Source organism: Leptinotarsa decemlineata, unplaced genomic scaffold (assembly GCF_025532065.1).
Source record: "Leptinotarsa decemlineata unplaced genomic scaffold, Ldec_3_MD MMD2_tig00000882_RagTag_RagTag, whole genome shotgun sequence".
In the NCBI taxonomy this organism is placed as follows: Eukaryota; Metazoa; Arthropoda; class Insecta; order Coleoptera; family Chrysomelidae; genus Leptinotarsa; species Leptinotarsa decemlineata.
Window position 1 is genome coordinate 15217364 of NW_027412556.1, and position 19092 is coordinate 15236455.

Genomic DNA, 19092 nt, shown 5'->3' on the forward strand with positions numbered 1-19092 from the left:
TGCTGATTTATCAAAAAATAAGTCGTTTTTTTATAATCTTCAATGAAGTACCATAACCAAATATCTGGTTTTCGTCTATTTCATGTTGTCCGAATAACTGGATTAACCAATCATCTGTATCATAGCATTTTACACATTTGTTGGCCCATGGTGTGGTTGTTATACCTGACGTTTCGTCTATGACTGCGGCAGATATGAAAGGTATGTGGCAGCGGAAGAATTGCTCCAGTTGACCATTTCGTCTGTTTTCTCATTGCCTTTCATAATGTCGCAGTCGTAGACGAAACGAGAAGCATAAAAACCTGCAGACCACGACCAACAAACCAGAAAAATGCATTTTTACATATTATGAAAAACGTAAACGTAAAATAGTTGGCCTGTCAATTTCTGAACCACGATGTGATGTTCTAACTCGAGCTCATTTTTGATATTTATTCCAACGTATTTCTATTGATGGTATGGAAAACTCTTTTGAAAATCTATAAACACCAGTTATTTTTCTAATCTACAGATAAGTTCATCAGTATTTTATTCAAGTTTGATCTATGGATAATTTCTTCATTCGTTTATTTATTTTTTTCTAGCCTTTTCTGAGAGAATTTATGATTTATTTTCATTTTCAGGTAAATGGGGGCTCCCCGGCAGAACGAGCAGGTCTCATCGCTGGAGATTCAGTAATAAAAATTAACAACACAGACGTTTTCAACTTGAGGCACAAGGACGCACAAGACGTAGTAGTAAGAGCAGGACACAATTTCGAAATTACTATTCAAAGGTGAGTTGAAATTTGAAAATAGCTGCTTTTTTTGCCCCTATCAAATCGATTTGCCCTGCTTGAAACCTTTGGTGTAGTAATGAATATTACTGAAGTTTTATCCCAACACCAAACCATTGTTTTCAACACCTCGACACGTGTTTCTATCACCAAGTGATCATCTTCAAACGAAAGATTGAACTAAATAAACATAAATGCTGTCCTTATTTACACCATAGACACCTCTGCTAGGTACCTGCATCTCAATCTGATAAATGAAATATTATTTGAACAAGCCATATAGTATATATTAGATATTGGTCCACCGTCATTATTCATAAAAATAGTATTTATTATGAATTGAAGGGGTTATATTTTTAGGAGTGATTAATTTTTGGGAAAGAAAGTTTTTGGCTTTCTACTACTCCATCTTGATCTCCAGCTACTACTAGAAAGCCAAAAACTTTATCAAAAATTAATTACTCCTAAAAATATAACCACTTCAATTCAAATAAGATTCCTCTTGGCTGGGACTGAATCAAATAGGTGAATGAATGTCATTACGATGTCATCGATGACATAAGCAGATCAAGCTTATTACGTGACATTAAAAAATCGTAATTCATGAATGAATTGTGTGTATTTTCTATAATGTTATCCAATTTGGTACTGAAGAGCCTTGGGGCAAGTGTCTTAAGGCGAAACATCGATGTATACCAGTGAGGGTGACAGTGTTCTATGTAAGTGCAATTTATTACCATTCATTCAAAGTATAGAACTCATGTGAATGATATCTGATTTTTATTCCAGAGTAGAGAAAAGTATCTTCTGTATAATTCAGTGTTCATATAGAAGTATTTGTTTCGAAAGAATTTTTTTCTTTCATTTAATTCAATGTTTATATGAAAGTAGCTGTTTCAGGAGGACTTTCTTTCAATTTTGTGTCTGAAAGTTACTTCTTTGCATGATCTACACATCCATGTATAGAGTTACTTATTTTCGAATTGATTACTTCCTTTCTTTGGAAGATTCCCTCATCCCCTTTTTTTGTATCAAGATGGAGTAGTAGAAAGCCAAAAACTTTCTTTCCCAGTATTTATTATGTTTACTTCCCAAAGTTCTTCCTGTATGGTGGTATGGGGCTGAAGTTTATTCATCTTGGTTTTCGTCGTATCTAAAAGTCGAGATTTCGTTGCCTTATCTAATCTGTTTAATAAAATATTTCGACATGCTATATAATATATTATGAGGTATTGGTCCACCATCGTTATTCATATTATTATGTTTACTTTCCAAAGTTCTTCGTGTATGGTGGTATGAGACTGAGATATATTTATCAGGGTTTTCGTCGTTTCTGAATGTCAAGATTTCGTTCATTCTAAACCCAAACTTTTTCTTCCTTATAATATCATCTACAATATCCCTCGAGAAACCGTTACTGACTGTTTTTCCCTGTAATGTCCGTTTTTCTTTTGTGAACCTCTCATGTGTGAGAGGCAATGTCAAAAGACGATGCACTAGAAAATTCAGCCCAGCACGTTTATGCTATCTACAGTGGTGTCAGGAATATACCTGTGAGAGCTTGTTTCCTTCCTATATTTAGTTTAATCTTCCAGTAGTTTCAACTATTAAGAGGTAATTGTCTGATGAGTCTGATGAGCTTTTCCTATCGAGAATTACTCTAACTCATTTCTGATAACTTGGGAGAAAAACTTCATTGAGTCATGTCAATATTCACCTTAGAAAAAAAAATAACAACAATATACAATTACAGAAATACAGTACACATACGAGCAAAGTAATATCTCAAAATATTATCACAAATTTTCAAGTGGAATAGTTGAATTCACAGATTGAAATTAGTGATATTCAAATTTCAATATCAATAATTTGTTTTCACTATATTCGTCTTATGAGTAGTACGCTTCACTTAGCAGTAAAAATTTCAGATAATTCTTGAATTTCTTATGAATAGTTATGAATGATTTTTTGGCATTATTTATTTTCTTATTAGTCAGTGGGCTATTGTTTCACAATGTTTCACAATGTTTCGTGATTTTTGGCTTTTCTTAGCAAGCGATAGAACAGTTTAGGTGTACACCGAATAATATCTCAGTGGAGTCGGGTGTGGGTATAATTATTATCATTAAACAAGAAAATGCATGGGAGGGCGCCAAGTGATTAACAACAAAATGAAGCATACACCTCTCTCAAAGCTGAAATCACTAAATCCAATTGGCTGCCTTGCCAAACTATAGGTTAGTTGAAATTAAAAAAATAGGTCTCTATAATAGCAGTAAGTAGATTATAATACAAATTATACAAAATTCAGAGGTAAAGGCAAAGAAAAACTCTCGAGAGAGAACGGTTCTAGAATAAAGTCTATAAAAATCAGTATGTATCTTAAAACGCACCTACTCATCAGTAAAGCTAAATCAAGCTTAACATTCATATATGAATTCTATAAGGCTTTGATGAAAAAAATACTTGGCTTGTTCATGCACAGCAAGTGTTTTCCTTTTGTGCGCGCACTAGTTGAAAAAAATAAAGAAACACCCACTGGGTGATACTTATCACTATGTCCTTAAGCGAATCCAATAGGGACGTTTCACGAAATAGGGTAAGCCTTCATCAGTTCTCGATCAGCTGTCTTATGTTGGATCGGAGATGAATAAAACTCGTTCTCCCTAGTTCAAAAAGAAATAGTATCTAACTCTTTTATTAACTCGAAGACTACCACAAACTCCTACTCCTCAGAGAAGTCGAAACGCCTAAAAGCCATTGAAAGTGTTACGGTCTGAACGAGACAAAACGTGATGTGAAAGGGAATATAATTATCGACAACTCACTCATCTGCAAAAACCCGACGCAACGCTGAGACGTTGAATACTAATATACCATAGACTTATATATCCTCTATTGTTAAAGAGAATCCGGCGATATCCAAAAAGATACTATACCCCAAAATGAAATTTGTCAATTTGGAACAAAAATAGTGGAAAATACTTTAATAACGATACGTAATAGTACTACAGTCAATCTGTCAAAAAAAAATTATAATGGCTGAAAAACTCAAACATATTTTAAAATGCATTTTTTTTCAAACTATGCATTTTACAAAAAAATGCATTCAACAAAAAATGTAGAGGGCATCGTCATCTACAATTAATGTTGGTGCTATGTTGTACAACAAAAAATGTGCGCAGTAGGTGGCGCTAAAGTGTCAAAAAAGTGTTTTTTCCCTTTTTTGTCCTGAAATTTTCATTTTTCAGCAATACGACCCAAATAGAAGAATTGTTTCTTTCAATTTCATAAACAACTTTTATTTAAATTTTTTTTTTCATACATTTTACCGTTTCAGAGCTGCAGCTTATTGAAGTGAAAATTTCACTATTATGCTTTCACAAGCTATGAGGACAGCCACGGGCAGATAGCCGATGTATTTTCATTCTTTTAATCAAGAAGTAATACTCTATATTGTTTATAACATATGCACCTACCACCTGAATGGGGTTGGCCAAAGTGATATACACTGTCCGCCACTCGCGATGGAACAGCCCATTTTTAGGTAAAACGTATTACGGCGCAAAATAGTTCGCTTCCAATACCTGAACCCCTTCATTCTATCTGGGGAGTACTCTCAGGTATGAAAGATACAGATGCTGTGAGATGCTATCATCCATTTTGAGCCTATCTGAGGAAAATGTCACCGCACCACATTCTCAGATTATCGAGATAGTGTGAAGCAGTGTATGAAAAATTATCGATGGCGGCATCTATTATAACTGAAGAAGATTATTCGTAAAACTAATTCTGGTTGCTGAACATCCAAATTCTATCCCGACCAGAAGTGAGAGCTCTCGATTGATGAACAAAAACTGCAAAAAATGGAAAAAATCTATATTCGAAGGTTCACATCTCGAAAACTGTACAATTCTGAGCTTTGGCTGTGGACACTTTCAATCAGCACATCAAGAACTACAACTTATCAAAATTTCGGGAGAATTCAAAGTAAGCCATTTCTCATTAGAAATGTGCGGGGTCCTTCATCAAATTATTGAGGAAACATTTTACCATCCGAAACAAAATTAATCTTCATACTCATTGCAACACCGAAACAACTGTTAATTTTTAAAGAAAAATCGCACTCGGTGAACAGGTAGAATTTATATTATTTTACCTACTTGCTGAATTGTTGTCTGAAATCATTTGAAGGGATTGAATTATATCAGTTTCCTTGAATCATGCGGTGCCCCGAAATCACCATGGAAAACAGTTACTCATTGATATTTACTGTCAACCTGACAATATTGTAGAAAGATCTTGTTGTATTAACCCCCAGACCAGTTTTCATTGCATTTGTTGTTTCTAGTATTGTTGTTCTTTGAATCACCGTTGTTCCTGTTGTTTCTGCCGTGTTTTTGTTCCCATTGTGTTTATTGTTCCTGTATTTGTGTTGGATATTGTTCCTGTGTTCCAGTTGTTTTCTGTTCGTGAGTTCCTGTTCATATTTTAATATTTCTGAAGTTCCCATTTTAACTGATATCAGCTCATTTTGATTGACAAAGTTCAACATGGTACGTCTGTCACTTCAAGCAAAATTTGAAATTGTTTCAATTGTTGGTGAAGGGGTGAGGCTTATCGTGAAGCGGCCACTGAATTTATTAAAAGGCACCCGCTAGAGGTAGCTGTACACCCTGGAACTGTACATAAAATATATAATCTATTCGTGACCACCGGCTAAGTAACAAAGGACAGAAAAATTGTAAAACATCATATTGATGATGATACGATATTGGCGGCTCATCAAGCTAATCTTGGGATTAGTTTGAGAAACTTATCGCTTCAACTCAATATGAGCCGCAGTAAAATATGGAGGTGTTCAAAGAGGCATAAAATGCATGCGTTCAAACCCAAATTTTTACATACTTTGCACGAAGGAGATGAAATCCGCCGTATGGAGTATTGTTTATGGATGCAGGGAAATTATCTCAATGACAGGAATTTTTTAAAGTATATCTTATACAGTGATGAGGCTACCTTTACCACGAATGGTGTTGAATCTTCCCAGAACATTAGGTTTTGGGCTGAACAAAATGCAAATTGGGTGGTGAATTGAAGAGACCAAATATCTCAGAAAGTTAATGTGTGGTGTGGTATCCTGAACGAAAATATTATCGGGCCATTTTTTGAATCAAAATTCAAACGGACGACTATTTGTTGGATTTTTATTTATGGGGAAACTTGAAAAATGAAGTTTATAAGGATAGGCCAACAAATAAGGAAGATCTCCGTGCAAGAATTATACAAACGTGTAGAGAAATCACACCTAGAGAACTGAGAAGAGTTGAAGGAAATAATGGGGTGTTCCATCGCGAGTGGCGGATAGTGTATATCACTTTGGCCAACCCCATTCAGGTGGTAGGTGCATTTTCAGCATTTCCATCAGTCCTGAGAGCTTCATCGTTCCACCTCGAATATTACGGAAGATACGGGGGTGTTTCCATGAGAAGTGAGACACACTGTTTAATATACCTACAGAGTGTTCTTTCGCGGCGCTAACCTGGTATTTTAAAACATTTTAAAATTTTATTAAAACCACGTTACAATAAGTTTTGTCCATTTTATTATCATGTGTTTTTGTAGCTGCATATCTGAATAAATATTTATCCTACTGTGCCGTGGCATGAAATGTTCGATAGAGAATTTTATACTCTATACATTGTTGCTGTTAATTTTCTACAAATTTTAATTTTTCAGATTAAAACTATATGATGTCCTTGAGCCACTTTTGGCCAGTTTTCCTTTACGAATTCAAATTGACCAAAGCGCTGCCAAAGCAGCCCGAAAAATTAATCAGGCAATTGGCATTGATAATATTAATGAACGCACTGTTCTAAATTGGTTTGCGAAATTTCGTTCCGGAGATTTCAGCTTCGAAGATAAAAGTTGTTTATGAAATTAAAAGGAACATTTTTTTCCATTTGGATCGTAGATGGAAGATGAAAATTTCAGAATAAAAAGTCATGATCTCCGATTTCTGGAATCCGAATTGACAGTTGCTGAGTAGGTGATTTTTATTGAGAAGTGACACGATATCCTTCTCAACAAGTTCCTCTATCTCTAAGTTTTGAAAGAGTTGGCAACAGTGGAAAGGAACTCATGTTTGATACTTAATCATATTTTACCTCTTTGGGCAATGGATTATTAGTATCAATAAGAAAGTGGATCAGGAAATAAACCACTCGAGAATGAGCTGTTGGTTGCTTCAGCTAAAGTGCATTTTCCGGTAGAAGCAAAAGAAGCTTTACAAATATATCATCCCAACCTGATGTGTTCTTGGCTTCGATTTTATCCAGAGTTTCAATCATTCCATTTGAATTAGTGGGTGAGAGAAAAAAATCTATATCAGTAATATTTTTCATAAAGACCAATGTATCAGTTTGATCTTCCTCTTGAAGATGATCACTTGGTGATCGAAACACTTGTTGAGGTGTTAAAATAACGGATTGGTGTTGGAAAAACACTTCAGTGATAATCATTACTACACCAAATGTTCTAAACAGTACATCATGTAGGTATCTTCTTTTGGCAAAATATGAAAAGTAATACTGCCACCTTTTGTGCGATGGCGTGTGCGTGTCATCTTTTAAGGATCATTTTTGTATTCAAAATAATGGTCACATGTTATGGAATCCTCCCTTTCAATGTAAAGGAAATATGAAGTCATATTTATGTAAGTATACATAAAAGTCAAAATGAAAAATGAACATTGCCCTCTAAGCGTCAGAAAAAAGTCATTCAGCTGGGTGACAGTAGATACACAACCATCATATAAACTGAAATTTTGAAAAAACATCGGAAGTTCATCTCTTTTCTCATAGCGTCTCGAGTATTCGAGAAAAGTTTTCTGTAAGTTATTTTCCTTATCTTCATTTATAAATCAATGATTACATTTTAAGTCACTGCTCTTGAATTCCATCCTCGGATGCATGATCAGCATCCTCGGTCGGTGTTCTAGAATCTAGCCACGTGGTTCGCCATGAAACAATCGGAATAATTGATCGGTTGCCCAAATCGATGATCAATCTGTTTATTTTCGTTCACCTCCACCTATTTTTTATTTTCAGAGGAGGTTCGACGTGGAAGCCTTCAGTGATTCCTACTGGCCAGTTTTCAACACCAACACCCAACATAAACAACATCAGTCCCGTTACGAGGACTTCTTTGGCTGCGCAAAAAACAGAGAATATCGGTGCCATCGGTACAGGACACAATCTAGCTGCTAAACCTTTCAGTCCACAGGTAAGTCGGAATTTTTCTAAAAATGAAATAAGAAAAAAAAAAGTTAAACGGTTTTATTGAAAAAAAAAGATAATGATGTATATAATGTGCTGAAAACTAGAAAATAGCAGTCATCACACAACTATCCCCAGCAATCTACGGTATTCATTAGAAAAAAAATTATGAAATCGTTAGGCGTAGTATTTACATATTTACTCAGGTTACGCTACGCCCAACGATTCTAATAATTTTTTATCTGTTCAATACCGTAGATTGCTGAGGAGAGTGGTGTGATGACTGATACCAAGGCTTTCCAATTATTTTTCAGCTTTTAGTACATTATCTACATCATTATTATCTTTTTCTTTTCAATAAAGCCTTTCCACGTAAAACTTTTATCAATTATTTTATTTTTTAATTTTTATTTTCTTATTTTTTTACTCAATTTTTCTCATTCTGTTTAGTTCATTTGGTGCCTCAGTATTACAAGGTTTATTTCCCATCAATTTGTTGCAATCTAACTCCTCAATACATAAACCTTCCAACCTAAATGCACAACTGCGTGGTGCACAGTGTTGCCTTGCATTCTGTGGACAGTGGAAGTCCATGACAAAATTGAGGGTAACATCATTTTTCAGCAGTCCCATGATTGAACTTTGCTGGGAATTGTATGGCTTTAGGTTGGATAAGATGTACGTCGTCTCTTCTAAAGTTGATTTGATCTGACGGTACATCTGTTTCGTACATTTGAGTTCGACAAAATTGAGGCCAAACAATTTCTGCCATGTAGCCGATAGCGCCGTTTACTAATCCTTTCGATACGTCAATATTGGACCGCAACATATTGAGGAATTTGTGAAAAAATATGTGATCCGCCATTTTGTACCTGCGGCCATTTTGGATTTACAATGAAACATAATTTGTATTGTCATCAAAACTAAATGTGTGTACCAAATATCAAATCAATCTTTCAACAGAAAGAGGGTCCAACTTCAATTACTGGATTTGACCCAAACAAACAAGGCAAACTAAATAAAACCGTACAAAAAGCTTCATGAAGCAGTCTTTTACTTTGTTTACTATCCAAAAGAAAGTGGAAGTATTGCAGAAATTCGTTTGAGTACTCGACAGTTTTATCCAAAATTATTTTTTACATCTAGTACACATTGCAACAACATTTTTGTCTCAGCGTTAAGTGATAATAGTGACAACGGTATGTCATAATCTGATCCATCACGAAATGTGCTGTTGTGGTAATGAAAAATGGTTCCGATTCTAAAGTTGTCTTGAAATACGTAAAGTCTGTCAAATCTATGAAGAAACTTGAGAAATCTTTGTCTCTCTCTCTTATTCAGATCTAGTGGAAGGGACCATAACGGAATTCAGAAAGCTCTTCCTTCATTTGAAAAACTGTAGTTCAAATCGATAATATATTCAGTTAACAAAATTTAGTGTGTTACGGAAAAACGGCACTTTAAACTCACGTGGTACTATAGTAGGAAGAACAGTCGAATCTTTCAAATCACAGATGTTTCTGTCAGAAATCGAAAGAAAGAGAAAAAAGATCCATCTGAAGTTACCACGTTAACGTATACTAGACATAGGCGTACTTACCAAAATATTCACAAGCATATTTCTGTTCTTGGGTATAGGTATAACCTCCCACAATCTGAAAAATTAACAAAGATGCTTTAATAGAGAATCGCGTCAAATTGCAAATAGCTTTAATTATTTTATTGAGTTTACAAAATGTCCCAGTTTGAGAAGAGTTATATCAAAATAGCATACCAGCGTATCAGATAATGAGATGCATAAAATAAAAGTCAAACATGTTCAAACAAATACAACTAGAAAACCTGAATAATAGTGAATTATTCATAAAAATCTAACTGAAATGTAATATGCATTAATGAGAAGTCTTTTCCTGATTTTTACATGATTTGACTGAAGTTGTTCAGTTTCATATATGCGTTTTTTGGGTTCTGTTTACTAAGTGGGAGTTCAAAGAACTTGGGCATCAGCTGGTGTCATTAACATATACTATGATAAATAGGAACCACGGAACTAAACCTTGTGGCACTGCACTTGCCATAGCTGAAAAATGTTTGACCAATAACTGAAACAGTTTTTTTCTTCCATGTTTAAATAAATTGAGGGTTATTCATCAACTTCATGAACTGTGGTTGATGGAAGACACAGTCAAAGGCTTTGAACCACAAAAATGGCAACTGCGTTATAGTTTCGAGTCATATCAATTTCATTATTTTTTTTATTAAACTCAGTCAACAAAATGAGTGTAGTTCAGGTTTATAAAAAAATATGAAAAATCAATTGTTCTGGACATAAAAAGTATGAAGCATTCGTACATCATTTTCTGTCACTGAAGCTCCGTAACACCTAGCACTAGACTTGAATATTGGTTGGTGAACTCTCATGGCAACACGATCGAAGGCCTTGTAACAGCAACATCACAACTTTCCATGTTTCGATTGCATTATCTTGCATTATCCCAAAGATGCATGATGTATTAAAAAATATGTCACATATTCATTTCTGCTGCTATATAGAAAACTGTTTACAAAATCACATCATGTGTTTCACTATACAATAGGTTCTTCAGCCGTGTAGTAGTATTGAGTACCACCTGAAGAAGCTATTCCAATTTGGAATTGATATGTGACAGATGTGAAGTTTCAACCTTGTGAAAAGGCCGGAATTTTTGAAAACCTTTGACCAATAGGGAATGTTCCTCAATTTGGGTTATTACAGCAAATGTAAGTGTGAACAAAGTAAAGTTGAGTTTAACTCATGAGTTTTTAAAATTCACTTCAAAAAGTATGCAAATTGATGTTTCTAATTCACGTATTGACAACAGCGCCTATATCAAGTTAAAATACGTGCCTAGATATTCTACTTCAAAAAAGGAAAATTATCTTTATAAATCAACAATTAAGGCAAAATATAAATTATAATTCAATACCACGTCCGCAAGCCACATAAACAACAGTTGTTTTGTTATTTATTTATATAAAAGAAGATAGGTTAGGTGCACAACATGTCATATGTCACAGAATGTCTCGGAACTCGGAACATAAGTAAACAGAACAGCACGCCTCTGAAATATGTCATCTTTGTTTGTCTCATGCAGGTAACAGATTCATTGTCCTTTATTAGCTATAACCGATGTTGCCAAATGGTGAAATAGAAACGAATCCCTTTAAATGTTGAATGCATCATTTCATTCTTCTTTTTTGAGTATTTAAATATTTTTTTTAAGAAAAAGATTGAAATGATAAGTTTAAAATGCGTTGTTTCAGACCTCTTTTATGAAAACTACTTGATTTTCGAAAGGAGGAACATTCCCCATTGTGGAGCTTTTGCTCTCCTCCCACTGATTGCACAAGTTTCCTCGATATCATCTGAGACATTTTGATACAGTTTTGTGAAACAATTCTTGTGAACCATTTCTATTTGAATTTTTTCAACAGTTCTGATGCAACAGAAACGGAAATGAATGTTTTCAGTTGCCATGTGAATTATGTAAGCTCTGGGTTTCATGCCAACTGAAGTAACTTTGCCAATTGCCATTGTGTGTTGACGGAATGCTGTGAGATGTGCCTATTCATAGGACTAGATTTTGTCTCTATTATATCAATCGCGTTCTACTGATCCTACTGAGGAAATCTCAAAGAAGTATTCTCATTGAAAATTACATAAGCGAGGAGTAGTCAAGGTTTAAATTAATGATCAACTTTGTTGAATTCTCTAACAGATTCAAAGACATTGTAGTTGATAAGAGCATAGCTGATCTTCAAACTATTCCATTTTTCAAGTTTTTCTGTTGGTAGTTGTCAGAATATCATGAAAAATCTATCATATTAGGTCCTTATCAACAAGGAATCCAATCCAAATTAATAATGAAGGCATCTATAGAGGTAAAGTTGGTTATCATTTCAGAACTCTCAACTCCAAAAAATACTTGTATACGAGTTGTGGTTTTCCCTCTATATTCAACCCTCAAACATATATCGTTATGATCAATGATTTACTTACTGATCAAAACACAATTTCAAAGAAGGTTCCTATAAAAAATACTAGTGATTCTCTCCACAAGTTTTCTTTTTCGTATAAACACATTTTTATTGTGATAATTTCGAAAAATACTGTTTTTTTTGGACGAGTAGACAAAACTTGTAGTCAAGTCCTGGAAGTTTGCGAGTACAAAAAATGTTTTCGAGGGGGTTGCATACACTATTTTTCCTGCAACCGTGTAGAATAACGAATCGATGAAACAAAATTTCGAACATTTTCATTATTTTAATCGAAAGGGTATATGTTCAGGAGTAATTCATTTTTGGGGAGTTTTTAGCTTTCTACTTCTCCATTTTGATACAAAAAATGTATGAATCTTCCAAAGGAAGGAAGGAAACAGTCAATTCCAAAAATATTTGTTTGAAGGTGATTGACAATGTTTCTTGATGAATTTCATTATTCCGGACATCCGTTGCCTAATAATATATAAAATGGTTTGAAATCCCTGAAAAAACCAATACAAATTAAAAATTGAAAAAATAAAAAGTAAAGCTGGAAGTAACAAATATATTAAGTGAAAAAACCCTGAAATAAAATCACAGTCAAATAAAATACAAGTGAAAAATAGAACAATTGATCAAAAAATGAAAATGAAGAAATTAGGAGATTCCAAACCAAGTTACTTCACGACGTTTCGATTGTTAGTATCCACAATCGTAGGAATGTAGGAAGGGTTAATTGAGGCTTGGCCTATGGCCAGAAGCGCTCACAGCGCAACCTCTGCTGCAGGCAACAAGTGATGCAATTGAACCCAGGTTTGTGTTTAATAAATTCTACAAAATACAAATAAAACAGAACACGTAGTCAGATACTACAAATGCAATACGCATAAATACAGACGGCTCATAAGCCAAAGAAGGCTCAGGATGTAAAGTGTACTGCAGATCACTGAGCATAAGGATTTAGTGGAGAATGGGAAAAAATACCAGCGTGATCCAAACAGAACTGGCTGGTAAACCAATCGCCACAAAAGAAATAACCAGAAAAGGAATTTCTTGCAAAAACATAACAATCTGCACTGACAGCAGACAAACCCTATTAGCCTTGAACAGACAACGTGTTCCCTCAGGGCGAGTACTAGAGTGCCACCAAGATTTAGCCAAAGCCTCGGTAGATAATAACATTATCCTGAGGTGGGTTAAAGGGCACGACAGGAATAAACGTTATCGCATTGCCGACTCTTAAGCCAAGGAAGCGGCTGGATGACGTCGACAATTGCGGAACTAGCCAAATGTTACACCCATGCTCAATCCCTAAAGAGATGGGACGGAATCGAAGAATGTAACCTTGCCAGGATCACCTTGGGCGACCCTGGGAAGCTGACGCCGAAAAAATATCTGGCGATGACTAGGAAAAATCTACGCTTAACATTAGGATATTTGACTGGTCACTGTCAACTGAGGAAACACCTCCATAATGAGGGGCTAGTGGACACACCTGTATGCAGGATGTGTGAACAGGAAGATGGGACTACAAGGAATGTCCTATAAGAGAGTGTGTGTTCGGCGAGTCTTGGCCTACATCTGCCGATATGAAGAAGATGTCTCCAAGTGACCTGTCCACTTTCCTGGAAAGGACAGGATGGAAGATGACCTAGGAGGACATTTCCTCTGGAGAATGTACAATGGGTCACGTGGCCTAAGTACTGTGAGTTTACATTCACCCTACCTACTCTACAGATACAGATCCACAATCGTCTTCGGGTGATGACTTGACTAATTTCTCCTAGAGATGACTATTGATGGGTCATTCGAGTACGTCCACTTATCTCCTCTTTCCGCTTCACCGGTTCAGCTGGAGATGACCGTTTGGCGGAAGATGACCATTTGGCGGGAGTTGGCCATTTTTCGCTTGATTATGGATTTCCATATGTTGCGTATCTCTACGTGAGCTTGGCTGAATACATTGTTGGACAACATGTATACGGATTCTTTGAATTTCCTCCTAAACCAGTGTTCCTCCCTGTGTATGATCTCAGCTTGGGACCACTCGATGTTATGTTGATGGGTCCAAACATGCTCTGCTATTCCTGATTTCCTCTTTGTTTCACCGATATAGGATTTTTCGCTCTCACAGGGTATCCAGTAAATGCAATTCTTAGAATTGCAGTTCGCGTTTGGTAGCCTGGTTTTCGTGAGGTTGCTACGGATAGTGTTTCCGGATCTGAAGCAGATTTGATGTTGTACTTTGACCCAATTCTTCTTATCCTTTTCGATAATCCTCTGATGTAGGCAAATGCAAGTACTGGTTGTGACGGCTTCTCTTTCTTGTGAGGCTCTTGCTGTCTTTCAGCCAAGGTCTGTTTCACCATCGCTTTGGAGTAGCCATTTCTTTGAAGATAATTTTTGATAATGTCTATTTCCTTCTCGAGACCGTCATTCGTATTACAGAGCACGAAAGCACCAATAGAGTCTTGATGATTCATCTTTCAGTCGATTGGATTCAGGTGATTGGATTCGTGGTTGAGATACTGTACCGTATGAGTGGGTTTTAGGTATACGTCTAAGAAAGGTATACGTCTAAGAAAGGCAATTCGTTGAGGACTTCCTTCTCCAGTGCCTAATATAATTGTAACTTCCAGATGTTCTCTTTAATTTTTCAATTTGTATTGATTCTTTTAGGGATTTCAAATCATTTTATATTTTATATTATTAGATATTAGACAACGGGAGGCTGAACTAATGAAATTCTATACAAATATGTGTAGATTATGCAAAAAATAACGTCATGGTACAAAATTGAAGAAAAAGTACTTTCGAAACAGATTCCTTTGAAAGATTCCCAATTTTTTTTTAAAAGATGGAGAAGTATAAAGCCAAAACCTCTATTATTCAATTCTCATTTGTATTAAATATTCAACTTCATCAATATTTATATGAAAATTTGTGTAATTGCTTATATTGAAGGGATAAAATTTGTTTGAAATGGTATATTTGAATTCCTTTTGTTGATGTCAGAACAAGGAGGTAAAGTTTCCATTTCACTTCAATTGTATTCATCTGATAATTTTTGAATGGTCTTGATTTTAATTCCAGCCACCGTATCTCTTCAAATTTGTGATGTTTCCTTTTTTGTAATTCACGGATAATCTGTTATGTGAAGCAAGGGATGGCCGTAAAGATGAATATCGCCTATACGACGGTACGCTTTCTTGCCCAATTACAACAAAAGTTCTTTCAATATGTATTCTGGAATCTGGAATTTTCACCAGCAACATGTCTTTCTTGTTGTTCATTAGATCAATTGACATTTTTTGTTAGTTCTTTCTGTCTACACACATCGTCTAACCTAATAATTGTTACTACCTTAGAATTGAGATCGGTTACAATCGGTATATCTTGTTGAAATTATCCTTAGCATCAGATATTTTTACGAAAATCTTTGGAAAAGTGGCATAGTTCATTTTTTTCACTAAAATGCCACTTTTCAACATAGAGTACACGCTTTACGAGTTAGAGGGTTGATACTTTCAGCTATTTGCACCGAATAAGCCAAAATTACATCCTCTGAAATAATTTTGCATTTCTTTATTTCCTTTCATTTCGATTTTGGACTTTTAGGCAATAATTGTGCTGTAGCAGCAGCTGCTGCATTGGAAATATCGTAAGGCACATTCTCACACTCACTATCGCTGTCGCTTTCATAGTTTATTGCAAACAAAAACTATGCAAACTTTCAAAAATCAAAATGTCGATTGATTTCATGTCAAATAGCTGTCAATCGTTATTTCGCTGCAATGGTAATGACCAACTGAAATTAGCGAAACTATACCTACCAAGATAATCAGATTTACAATGACAACAATGATGTGATTTTTTCCATACTAGGCCGAAAAAATGTTACTTTCTCAAAGAAAATGAGTCCGGGAATTACCTACTTCCCGGACGGTTGTCAAAAAATATTTTTCGATACACTTATCAAAAATTAATTTTACAGTTGAACGGTGCTGTTAATGGTGGCCCAAAGTTAGTCAACAAGCAATACAACTCCCCAGTGAAACTATACTCGGAAGAAAGCATAGCAGAAACACTTTCCGCACAAACTGAGGTGCTTTCTACTGGAGCACTAGGGTAAGAATTGAAAAACATTTTCATCACAATTTTTTCTATGCGCTTGCGTCAGCATCAACCATGTTCTTCGTACTGTTATTCGTAGACAAACGTGTCGAAATATCTGATAGAAATATATATTAAAACTAATTAAAACAGTTTATTGTATGATTTTCACTATAGAGTGTTTTACAAAAACCGCGACATTTGTTTCGCTATACAATAGCTTCCTCTTCCTTCCCCTTCTTCCTCTTCTTCTTTTTGGTTTGAGCTTGGGGAAGCTATTGCTATTGTAAAGGGCACAGAGACCATTGAGGAGCGTTGAAGCGGTTTAGGGAGGCGATGGCTAATTTAAAAATGTTTTTTGCTTTTAACACAAACTTTTCCGCTCCTTTACGCTCAACGCGCGTTTCCTCGTGTAACGCTATCTAGGGGACTAGACAGTAATTATTTCCTGTCCTATAGTTGTCAAACTGTACAATAGATGGCGGTAAGCTTCAATGCGAAGCGAGAAAGTTCTAGTCTCTATTCTCGAAAGTACCAGGCCCGACCGCTGCCTCATATAAAAGCGCGCGCTCTCCAGCCAGTAATGTCATTCGACGATATTACGAAAACAAGTGAATTTAGTTAGCTACTAGCTAGGTAAAGTGCTGTAGGTGCGGTGGTGAATACTGTGAGTGTTGTCATTGGCAAGTTTTTAATACTCGATTCGGAAGCAAAAAAGAAGAAACGGCAGTATAGCGCGGAATATATAAAATATGGATTTATTGAAAATTCCACAAATCCCTCTTCGCCTATGTGCCTTCTTTGTCAAAAAACATTTTCGAATGAAGCGAGGAAACCCTCAGGGCTACAAGATCATTTGAATAAAACACATTCAGATAAAAAAGACAAAAGTGTGACTTATTTTCAAGAACTGTAGAAGAAGCACTCAGCTCAGCCAACTGTGTCAAAACTTTTTTCAACGGCTTTTAAGCAAGACAACGACGGACTCCGAGCTTCCTACAATATATACTTGCTAATTGCTCAAACAGGTAAACCTCACACTATTGGAGAGGATTCTTGTCTAAGAGCAAATTGCTCTTATACAAGAATAATATCGGCAGACGTGAGTTTCGCAATTTCCCTAACTTGTCAGCAGTATTCTTCAACAACGACAATTTGCTTGTTCACTGCCAACATTTGGAGAACCTCCACAGTTATTTCGCAGAACGATTCCAGGACATTTCAAAATTGGAAATACCGGACTCGGTGTTGGATCCTTTTTCAAATGTCAACACAGCAGGATCACCCCAGCTGGAAGGAGAACTCATAGAACTGATAACGAACGAGGAGATAAAAATAAAATTATTAAATGGATTTTTGGCTACAAAAGCCAATCCCGCAATTATACCCTGGATTGTACCCTGGAATAACATGAATGAAAGTTTTCCTGATATTACAAAATGGTGTTATACATTAGCCTCATCAGAAAGTCTTATTTTCATATGACACACATAATTTAATTATTGAAATAATGACTGCGATTGTGATTCTTAAGATGTGGTAAAGTAAAAAAATTTGGTAGACGCTAGAAAATAATTAATTCTCGAAGTGGGCGGTAGACAAAATAAGTTTGAGAACCTCTGTCTAGAAGATATAACCACAATCTCAACATTTTCAATTACATACTTATATTATTAATCATATTAGTGATTGTTTTCTATGTAAATCGGAAAGTTTCTACCAGTAGTAATAATGAATTGTTATAGTTTATTGAAATAGAATCAATTGATGGTTTTTCGATCAATTTTTACAGTAACTATAGAGGGTAAAGGCAAGGAGAACCATCTCAAGTTTAGATTTAGCTGTAAAATATTGAAATATTCATCTCAAATGCATTTTTGAAAACATTTTCGAAGAGAAACATTGTTAACTAGTGATAGCTCCATCTCGCAAACAAAGCCCCAAGTGGGGCTTACCAATATTCTGAAAGGTATTAACCAGAACCTACACCGTAGGTTCTGATAAATACCTGTCGGAAGACACCTACTTCCTCGGCTGATTCCTTTGCTGGATATTGAATTATATTCGACAGACATTCATTCAAGATATCTCACAGAGGTTAGACTCACAGATGTTTTTCGTTCATCCAGCAGCAGGCCTATGCTGAAATTATTTGAATAGATCACCAACAGAGCGATTTCGAGGTATTACCTTTCATCACTGCAGGAAAGATCCGACAGACTGTTAACTAGTAAAAGTACAAAATTCGACCAATATGACGCTAATATGAAGAGTGTTATGATGTAGATATACGTTTTATGTAGCTCTCCGTGTTCTTCAACGGTTAGAGCTTCATTCGAGATTTACACTCTCCACACCCCTACCTTCCATTGTAAATAACCTTGCCTTTTTGCAAACGTTCACGATCTTTTTAGTTTTGTGCGACTTTTCTACTTATGTGCTTCGACTGAAATGGTTAAAAGTATTTGATTTGCTTATGCAGATAATATTTCTTTCCCGGCCATTACTGCTCGAAACATTATCGAAACTTTCAAACTACCGCTCTTTCAATATGGCGACACACTTGCTCTTGTAACATGATAAGTGCATTAATAAAATGCATTGAAAACACTTTATTCATCCCTGAATAAAAATACTGTCTCTTAGAATGCATTTGCCTGTAACTGCTTACTGATAGTTGAACTTACTAAACAACTGGTTCCATTTTCAATGTTTTTTTTTCCATTTTCCAGAGTTAATTTCAAGAAAAACGAAAAGAACTACGATGCCTCAAATAGTGCAGTTCTCCGCATGCTCAAAGAATCAGAAAACGAACCAAAGACCCCCGATGAAGGTAATATCTCTCAAATTTTATAAAAAATTGCAATATTATTGAATGTTTTCAACAGGTTTGTATAAAGGTGAATA

The 19092-nt window shown here is 35.5% G+C and overlaps 1 protein-coding gene across 3 annotated transcripts in view; it reads left to right on the top strand.

Annotated features, from left to right (window-relative positions):
* The window catches only part of Zasp52 (Z band alternatively spliced PDZ-motif protein 52), a 134922-nt gene that overhangs the window by 69805 nt on the left and 46025 nt on the right, over window positions 1-19092 (top strand). For all 3 annotated transcript variants that reach the window (XM_023157727.2, XM_023157726.2, XM_023157728.2), the window contains exons 2-5: window positions 624-775; window positions 7885-8059; window positions 16067-16200; window positions 18918-19018. In XM_023157727.2, the coding sequence (XP_023013495.2) occupies window positions 624-775; window positions 7885-8059; window positions 16067-16200; window positions 18918-19018 (562 nt within the window). The remainder of the gene's footprint in view (window positions 1-623; window positions 776-7884; window positions 8060-16066; window positions 16201-18917; window positions 19019-19092) is intronic.